Here is a 10785-nt window from a genome sequence, read left to right as displayed (position 1 = left end):
ATTAGGTAAACCATAATTCTCTGTTTATTTATTTAATCTGTACTTATTCTATAATTACTCGAATATTTATCAGATGATAAGAATTATTTTATCTATATGAATTTTATGTATTAATTATCTTGGTGATCTTGAATCATAATTATTTCATATAATTATTATTTTTATTATTAATATGGAGTATAACATCTTTTCTTTTTTATTCATTATTCAAAACTTTGTAATGCTACTCTTATTGAGACTTTTTCTATAATTTTTCTGGGTCTTACTTGGCAAATGATTATTCCAGCACCAGTTATTTTTTTAATGAAATATGTAGGAACCAATAATTATTTATATAGGTTAAATTTGAAATTGTTGCAGAGTAAAATGCAAAAATTGTTAGAGGCACCAAACATTAAACTTTTGCAATATGTTTAGTAGGAAAATATTAAGTGTGAGAGGTATTGGTATTTCAACTGTGTTTGGATTCTCAAGGGGGTTAATTTGAAGCCATTACTAATAAAACGAATTTTAAGTAAGGTTGATAATTTCTTCTTTTTTGTAAGGATGATTTTCTTTTTTTTGCTTCAATTTGATTATTCTTATATTCTTGTTGCTATATTCTTATTATTCCTATATAATTATAATTTTTTATTTTATTTTACTATTTTCAGGCAAGGGACCACTAGAGATATAGGTTTTGATTTAAAGAATCTTAGTATAGATCTGCCTGGTATAACTCCATTATCGAATTGTTGTACACCTATTCCTTCATCTTCTACAACATTATTACCTCCTCCACGACCTGGTTTTAATATACCTGCACCGCCACCACCGTTATTAAAAATCCCATCTATATCCACTGAACAATTTAGTTCAAATTTTCTTTCACCATCTTCAATTTATTCATTAAAATCTCATCACACAACATACGCTCAGCAACCGGGTTTTATTTACGCTAGTGACATCCAAAGGAAAGCAAGCCTGCCGACCTCATCCTCTTCAATTTCACCTAATTTGTTTAATGGTATGTAGCTTTATTTTTTGGTTTTATTTTACACTTCTAATATTTATGATTAATCAGAAAAAATGTCTTGATGTATTTGTTACCTACCAGTTAATGGAATAGCAATATTTTTAAAAACTTGTCAAGAAGTGTTATCTTTTAGTAACTTATTATTCTATGAAAATAAGATTAGGTTATATATATATATTTTTTTTTATCTTTTTTTTTATAAAAATGCTTAGAATGTATATGAGTTTTGTTACCTTTGTTAACATTTTCACTGTCGCCATTTTCCTAAAAACTTTCATCCTTCATGCCAGTGAATTTCTTTTACATTATAAAGTTTATGTATTATTATAATTAATTGGAGGTAGTTTTATGTTTGAAATAACCTGAAATATTACAAAAAAATGGTGCTATATCATGTTTTGCAGTGGAACACACAAATGATGATCTCGTAACATTTTGTTTATATTAACTATTTAATTTTTGTTGATTAACCTTTCGAACTGATGATATATTTTTTTCATAGATAAATTGGGTTTTATTTTTGATATAGGGATTAGTGCTTCAATTACTGGAATTGTTTTGGTGAATATTTTCTTTATTAGTAGACTTATATTACTTATAATGAAGTAATTTTGGGTGAAATAATTTTGTGAAAAACAGTAGAAAATGGATTAAAAAATTTATAAGTTTTCAAAAGTAAATAATAATTTAACAAATATTAGCAAGCTAACAATAAAAACAAAAACAGATAAAAACAATTAATAAATTGTCATAACCACAGATATTGAAAACCTAGTAATAATAAGAAAATAGTTTTTACAAAAACGGGATTACATTTTATAGCCAAAATAGAATTATCCTTGTCATTAGGACAAAAATTAAAAAACTAATTAAAATTAGATTCTATGACATATAGTAGTTATTATTTGTACTTTATATTGAATAAAAAAAGAAAAAATTGAATGACCATCTTGATCCAAATCAAAAATGTGTAGCTGTTTAAGCAGTAGAGAGTACTTCTTTTTCCTTAGTCATAACTGAAAAAAACTGTTTTTAATGTAATAATTTATTCCTAGTTATTTTCTAATTACTATAGCCATCGTGGACTGTATATCACAACATTTTAGTGGATTTACAGGAAAGATGCATTTCACTTATTCTCCAATAGAAGTCCTGTAGAAATATTTTATGCCTGCACTTTTTTTTTTTTTTAAGTAAACTGATAAAGAGTCTTTATTCTAAAAACAAAATAATAGAGTAAAGCATTAAAAGGGAATAAATTGAGATGTTATATACATTTCTTTTTGATTAATAAATAAATAAATAAAAATATTTGTGTAATTTTGTATGGATGGGAATTATTTTTCTAAGAATGCAAACATTTCTCTTCGATTTGAACTTTTTCAAACTTTTTTATTTATTTATTGTTTATTGTAAGTATTTTTTAAAGTTATTTAATAGTATTGTAATTCAGATTTAAATTAAAATAAGACAGTATTTGAACCAGAGGTGAGAAATGTTTAAAAAATAAGCCACCTTCAAAGGAATTTTATTACACTAAGAAAACAAATATTTTAACTCTATTAATATGAGAGAAATGAATCTCTCAGTGTATCTGAGCAGTCAATGTAATTTACAAATTTACTGCTGGGACAATGGAGAGATTTGCTTTGAAAACTCTAACTATGCTACAATGACGGCAGTTCACAGAGCCACTTAACTGCATTGTAACATGCTTCGACAATGGTTGTGAATGAGGTAATAAAGGTAACAAACTTATATAAGGGCACCATCTATAACATGGAAGAGATCAAAATGATATTCTATTTTTAATTTATTTAGGTTAAATTTTTTATAGTGTATTCTTTCTTTTTCCTCTGTACGTCAAATTTTAACTATACAATATAATATTTTTTCAGCCTCCACAAAGTACAGAATTAGAGAACACAATTCTTACCTTTACTTTTACATGTTCAAAACGTTTTTGGACCTAAGCCCATCTTTAGTGATGTTTTTTAATAATTCTTATTTTTTTACATTTACACATTAAATTATAGATCTTTTTACTTGTTTTGTAAAAATTGTTTATTAATATTAAATTTAAAAACATTTTAAAAATTTAGAAAAAAATATAAGAATATTTAAAAAACACCACTGAAGAATGGGCTTAGGCCAAAAACGTTTTGAACATTAAAAAGTAAAGGTAAGAGTGTTCTCTAATTCTGTACTGTGTGGAGACTGGAAAAATATTATATATATTCTATTTTTATCTACATTTGCCATACCATTTCAAGTGTGATTATAGCAAGAGCTTCCTTTGTCATTTCACACAAGTGACTTAAATCACTAACTTTCATAGAATAAACAGTTTTCTTTATATGGCTCTAGAAAAACTCCAGCAATATGTGATCTGGTCTGGTGTTCATGGTGACTGAGAGTAGGGCTTCTCTACAATCCACACATTAGGAAATCTTTTGTCGAGTACATTTCTAACACCAAGTTAAAGTATTCCAGTATTATAGCTAGATGCTATAGTATTCTATCCTATTGACACATCTTGACCATATTTCTCATTACTTTTGTCTCTTTGCAGATAATCAAAGACTGAAGCATGTTTAGGTAGTTGGTAGCCATGTGTTGCTTTTTTCTTCAAATAAAAACAGCCTAAGATGTTCTGCAACTGAGTTCACACCAAACTTGTACTTGTACACATTTAGTTAGTTCTTTTAATTGCTCTGATCCTAAAATTCAATATTTATTCTGATTCTTGCGATATTTACCCTAAAATGTTTCCTCATCTGTAATTGTAATACATTCATAAATGTAATACAATAATGATCTCATCTAATACCATGAATGGTATTAGGATGTAGGAATTTCAACCTTTAAATGACAACAGCTGACAGATCTTTGGCTTTCTAATGCAATTATGCTAGATCCGTTTAATATCTTTGCTAGTGTATGGCCGTCTGGAAAATTTCTTTTCTCTGCTAGCCATTTCTTTAAACTTTGTAATTATTAAATGATTTATTGAAACTTCTGTGCTGTACACTTGTCTAAATTCATGCGGATTAATAACAATATATTTAAATTATATGCCACATGTTTAAGATAGATACACAATAAAAAATTGTCCTTTTTTTCATCACAGATTCATTGTTTCCTTCAAATTAGCAAAATAATAGCCAGAATTCTGTATAGTGTAATATTCAGTTCACTCAACATGAACTTTTGTACTCCCTTCAATAAAGCATATGAGGATGAGTCAAAAAATATCTACACTTTCATCATCACACCTTCAAGGTTATCATATTGCCTTCTGTGCATGGGTGCTTAGAGTTAGTGCGATTGCGATCATGTATGCGAAATTTGATTTTGATTGCATCATTTGCCTTCTGGCAATTACAATGTAAACATGTCCGTTCCACTAGCAGTTTACACCAAGGAAGAACAATGAGCAGTGATCTGATTTCTCTGGTTGGAGGGTGTTAAAGGGGTCGAAATTCATTGTAGACTTTTATCACAATACGGAGACAATGCTTTATCATTTATACGGAGACAGTGATTTTTGTGACCAAGAAATTTAAAAGCAGCTGGACGAGTGTAATGCATGAAGAGGGAGCAGACCGTCTGTCAACCTCCACCAAGGGTGACAAAATTCAGCAAACTGTAAAGTCCATGCGCGATGGGTACCAAGACAGCTACTGCAGGACACAAGCTGAAACGTATTTATGACTAACCAAACACCATTCAAACCATCAACAAGTTGAATTTTGAAATACCGAAACACCTTCCCTACAGCCCGGATCTTGCTCCCTCCAATTTCCATCTGCTTAAGAGGTTCAAGTATGCTATGCAAGGTCATAGATTTTTTACAGACTTAGACGCGCAGGAAGTGTTGTAAAAGTGGCCTCATGACGAACCAAAAATCTTCTTATTTGAAGGAATACACAAGCGTGTGGAACACTGGACCAAATGCATTTGCAAGAAAGGTAATTATTTAGAAAAATGATGTACATATTGAATCCCTTCCTTTGAATTGTGGAACAAAAAGTGTAGATAATTTTTTACTTGCCCTCATATTATCTTTCTCTGTCTATTGATGGGGAAGTTATGATTGTTGTGGTTAATTTTTGGAAGCCCTATATTTTATTAGGATAGATTTGTACCGCTTACTTTCCCAGCCAGTATTGTAACTACTAATTAGGGCCTTTTTTTTTCAGAAAGTAGTGCCCATTACACAATACTTACTGAACAGACTATCCAGATATTAAAAATACAGTGAGTCTTCTAATTCCGGAATTTTTAACATGGATTCAATGTTCATTATTATACCCAGTTATTAAAGGAGGGATTAACAATTAGAAAAACATAGACATTCTGTGCCTCTTGTTTTATGTAGTGAGTGGTACATGTAACTTATTAAATTCTTGGATTACTGAATCTGAATATGTCGTTAATTAAGAGTCTAACAGTAGAATGATGCTTAAGAGTCATTATCAAGGAGCCATAAGTATTAAAATGTAGTTGGTTTCATGGGCCTTGTAACTTTCTGTTTCCCATATGGGAAAGCAAGTGTTAATTATGTGATAAACAATTGAAGGATATTACAGCGATAGAATACTAAGTGTTGAACTCATATTTTACTAAAATTATTTGCCAATAATAAATAAATTAAATGAATACTGGCTGCAGTTGCCATTTGGTTTGGTAACTTCGTTTTGTTGTTACTTAACAGCTAATAATTGTAGTGGTTGTTACCTAGAAAAGCATATAAGGGTGAAAACTGAGAGAATCAGAATTCTGAAGCATAACATTAAGAGTATGAAGTGATTAAGAATACAAAGAGTGATGGAAGAAGACCTTCCTTATTTGTACTATCTACACGGACAAGATGGGAAGTTAGTGTTATTGGATAACATGGAGAAAAGAAAGTAGAATTACTAGCAAATGGAGAAAGAGAACTGATTAGACGACACCATATTTCCAATGATGTAGTGAACATCTGAATACAAAGCTGTAGAAGGAGTGGAATCTTGATATATAATTTTAGAGTTTGTAATTTATTTACTAAAAAAGTTAATTTTCCTATTTATTTATAGCTGTTGGAATTATTAGACATATAGGTAATTAATTGATCATAATCATCATAATTAACAATAATCCTTATCTTGAGTAAGTTTGTTAAATTGAAAAATATATAATATTTTTTATGTACATTGATTATTTCACTTGATGAATTGAGACAGTTTTTTAATTGTCCCAGTTTTTGTTTTATGAGGCATCACAAAAAACTAAGGTATATGAGGCATCACTCAGAACTATTTTCTCTGAAAATAATATTTACTGTGCAGTCATTCTCTTTGGTGAACAGAGTGAAAGTGTCACTTTTAGTGTTGATTTCGCTTGTATTTCAGCAGATTTTATGTGCTGATGTTCAACAGTATATTCAACTATTCAAAAAGGCAATAGGAAATCACTTCACTTTTCACTTTGTATTTAACCCTATCATAGGACATCACTGGTTATTGTTGGAACAGCTTGATAGTTTCTGGTTATTACTTGTAACTTAACATTAGATTGCTTACCATTATATTGTTCATAAAACCATACAAACATGTTGATTGATGTATGTGATGAGGATGAATTGCAAAAATGTTTATTAATAGTTATAGTTTATTATTAGTTTTCATTAAGTGATTTACAATTTTTCTGAAATTGAATAAAAAAAATTCAAAATTGAATTTAAATAAAATATGTATTTTTACTAATATGTTGAATCATTAAGATGTATGTTAAAACTGTTGACATATTTGCTAACAATTAAAAAACAATTCAGAAAATTCATTAGTCACATTTTGAACAAATTTAGAAGTAATACTGAATATTTTTATAAAACAAGCTCTTATTAATTATTTTTCCATTTAGTAATCTTGATTTTTGCTTGTTTTAATATTCAGTTTTTATCATGTTTAGCTTAACTGGTCATTATTAATAACTATGCTTTCAAAATGTATAAAATTACACAGAAAAAGTTACTGTTTTTTTCCAAGTAATTTTTAATGGCTGAATGTATGTAGTGATAGCAATAAAAAATATTATGTTTAATTATATACTCGCTTCCTGTGCCATGTACTTCAGTCTATGAATAATAACTTTTATATTTGTTATTTAAGGAGTTCCAATGTTACAAGATTCACCATCTTCGTCATCAGTTTGTTCAGCATCCGTATCATCAACTGCATCATCTACACCTGGACTGGAAGTTTTGAAATGTGTTGAAAAAAAAGATAACAGCAACTTAATTGATTTAACACCATTCGATTATGATTTACAACCGCCTAGAGATAAAGCTGTTAGAGTTAGTTTACTTGAAGCATTTGACCCATTACTGTGTTCAAATATAGAAAATGCAGCTAGTAATTCTTCTTCTGCTACTGAAGAAATTGGTAATTGATTTTTAAAAGTTTAACATTTAATAATTTAAAACCAAGTATTATTATTACGTAAAATTTAATAGGAATATATCATTGTATAGGAATGCAATATTTCCCATGTAATGATATTTTAAGAACTAGGAAACATGCAGAGATCTGTTGTTATAAAGAGTTTGGATTTTGTTTTTAAATAAATGTAATTTTGTATTTAATGATTTCTTATAGTGTGAATAAAGATTACTTTAAAACTCTATACTTCATGTGAAAGACAATTAATTAGTAGCCCAACTATTCAGCAACTATTAGTTACACTTTATCATTGCCAATGAAGCAATTAGCAGCAAAATTTGTTCCTGAACTGTTGAATTTTCAACAAAGCAACATCGAAAAACATGGCAGAATAATTGTTAGCTGATATAACTGACGATTCAGAATTATATAAACGATGTATCATAACAGGTGATGAAATGTGCGTCTGCGGTTACTATGTTGAAACAAAGGCCCAGTCATCCCAATGGAAGCTTCCTGAAGAATTAGGACTGAAAAGTAAACAGCCTGAATTCAAATAACTGTGAAAGTTCTTATTGTTTGTTTCAGTTACAATGATGGCGTTGTCCAGTATATATTCTTACAACAGCATTGTATGGTTACAAAACAATATTAACAGTTTTACGCCGTTTACGTGAGGTAATCTACAGAGAAAAAAAATCACAATGTGGGCTAACAATTGTTGGTTTTGCACCACAATAAAGCTTTAGCTTACACTTCACTTATTAATTTATAATTATTTAGCCAAACATTACATTGTACTTGTAGTGTTAAAGTTATAATTTTGTAACTCTTAATTTTAAATCAATCTGCTATTTTATAATGTTATGTAAATCTGCTGTTTTATAAAATTATGTTTTTGTAAAAGTTACGTAGAGTAAGTTTTATAAAGTTACTCTATCCATACAAGGCGTACCACCTTAAAATAGAAATGCTAAACAGATATTATGTTTGATAGAACATAAATATTTGTATTTGGAATTCAGTGGAATAGAACGCAGAATTATTACTAACTGATTCCTGTTTTAATTAAAGTCCATTTTCACAATTCCCATAACGCAATTCTGTGTAAGCTATTTATATTAACTAGGATCATGACTTGCTTTGTAAAGATCATTCAGTTGCTGTGATTCCTCAGATATTTATAGTAGGTGCCATTTGATTGTATGAATGTACAGTTAATTCAGTTGCAGGTAATTCATAATAAGTATATCTGTGTTGTTAATTCAGTCCAATGCATTTCACTGTCTTTTTTTAAATTTAAATTTAAAATCATAACAATTTCTACTTTGACTTCTGATTCATTTAACTTAGCTTAGAAAGAGTTATTTAGGACACTGAAAAACATGTATCATAATGATTTTTATGAAATAAATACAGTGATGTTTTTCAGATATTCAGCTGAAAACAAAAAACTTCCAGTGATGTTTTTCAGATATTCAGCTGATAACAAAAAACTTCTCAAACAGATTATAATTTTTTCAAAATGGATATAAAGATTGAAAAAATGAATATTTTCAAATACTTAAAAAAAGTAAATTAATTATGGTATTACAAAATAAACTGCCGTAAATTTTGCGCATTGTAAATATACTGTTAATAAGTTAATAAATTGTTAGAGTATAATTTATAATTAATTGTTTTGCTATACTTGATAGTAATTGAAAACAGTACTTCAAAACATTATGAGTGCATCGTATAACCTTTAGAGTAAAATCACAATGACACACCTATAGATGTTTTTAATTTAAGCAGTCACGTATTAGATAGCTTTTTTCTGAAATAGCATATATTTTCTTTAATGATCTGAGTGTATACTGACAGGTTTAATGGTCTGTATGTTGGTAAACACTTGTCTTACATTTTTTTATTAAGATGTTTGTTGACTGTTGTATTGTACTGCCATAATCACTGTTAGCTAACTGGTTAATGCCATATTTCAAGTACTTCGGTAGGTATAGTGGACAGTGAATCTAAAATGCTTGTCAGAATTCATAACAATAGAAACAATGAAAAAAAAAGATTATAATTTGGGAATTTTGTTGATTTATTTTAATTATCTACAGCCTGGAGCCTAGGAACAGCTGTTTATTTTAATTCATACAATTAAACAGCACTGCCTGTAAATAAAAACTTATGTCTGCTTTAGTACATTTTTCTTTTTTTAAGAAAGTAGGTTACAATTATATTCTAGTAAAATCAGAATTTTTTCGTGGAGGTGATCTTAGAGGTGGTCTTAGTAGGTTGGATATTTCTGAAGTTATTCTCCATTTGACTGATTTGAATCTCCATACCATGAGAAATTTTGCAAAATCTTAACAGCACTAAAGAGGCCACTATCCTGATTGTTCTACACTAATAATTATACTCATTTTCTCTCTATTCTAGGTTGATTGATTTGTTTTTCTCCCAATTTCAGTGATCCGTGAAGAAAGTGTGGAACCTGAATATACGAGTGGTGGAGAGAATGGTGATAATTTATATGATCCTTATGATCCGTTTGATTATTTATATACACCACCTTCTATTGCTGGATCACAAACATCTGATCCTATTTACGCCGCTGTTGTTAAAGCCGCACCAATGACACCACCTCCATTGCCTCCAAGGAATAGTTTGATTCCGTTGCGACATAACACTGACAGACGAGTAAGTTTTATTGATTACTGTTATCTTTTTCATAATTTATGTATTGATTTTAATTTGTGCTTTTCTCTTTTAAAGGAAGAAAGATTTTTAATCATTAGACTTCTCCTTATTCACTAAATTTGTGATTTATAAATTTGTAATATGATTAAATCCATTTTTGTCATTCTCAGTTTATAAATTTATTTACTTTTTCAGCTACTCCCTCTTTTATATAATTCTGGGTATAGTCCTGAATGAAAAATGTAATGTATTATTATAAACTGTTATCCCTACAATTTTTTTATTTTCATCGTTTGCTTATTTAATTCAGCAGTACCTTACAGAATTCTAAGTTTATATTTTGAATTTGACTTAGGTGTCCAAACCATCTCAATATTTCCCATTCGCGTAGACAAATAATTGCCATTCAATTTTTTTCTTAGTAACATTTCTTATTCCAGTTTTAACAATGTTAATTTAAATTTATTTTATGATTGAGTTTTCTCAATATTTCATTTACAACAGCATTGTACTTCATCAGGAGTTAGGACTGAATATGATGTGTATAGTGATTAGGTAAATAAAAGGAAGAAAAATATTCTATACAGGAAAGCAATGATAAAAACAATTATAAAAATTAAAAAACACGATTGCCAAAAAAATATAAATAAATTAATT

At 28.7% G+C, this 10785-nt stretch overlaps 1 protein-coding gene across 1 annotated transcript in view; it reads left to right on the top strand.

Annotated features, from left to right (window-relative positions):
* Positions 1 to 409: 409 nt before the first annotated feature.
* The window catches only part of LOC142332435 (phosphatidylinositol 4-phosphate 3-kinase C2 domain-containing subunit beta-like), an 83068-nt gene continuing 72692 nt past the window's right edge, over positions 410 to 10785 (top strand). Inside the window, exons 1-4 of the mRNA XM_075378879.1 lie at positions 410 to 477; positions 654 to 1006; positions 7171 to 7443; positions 9899 to 10128. Coding sequence (XP_075234994.1) covers positions 410 to 477; positions 654 to 1006; positions 7171 to 7443; positions 9899 to 10128 — 924 coding nt within the window. The remainder of the gene's footprint in view (positions 478 to 653; positions 1007 to 7170; positions 7444 to 9898; positions 10129 to 10785) is intronic.

The sequence above is a fragment of the Lycorma delicatula genome, chromosome 11 (genome assembly GCF_047948215.1).
Source record: "Lycorma delicatula isolate Av1 chromosome 11, ASM4794821v1, whole genome shotgun sequence".
NCBI classification, from domain to species: Eukaryota; Metazoa; Arthropoda; class Insecta; order Hemiptera; family Fulgoridae; genus Lycorma; species Lycorma delicatula.
This window is presented reverse-complemented; position numbering and strand designations above follow the sequence as displayed.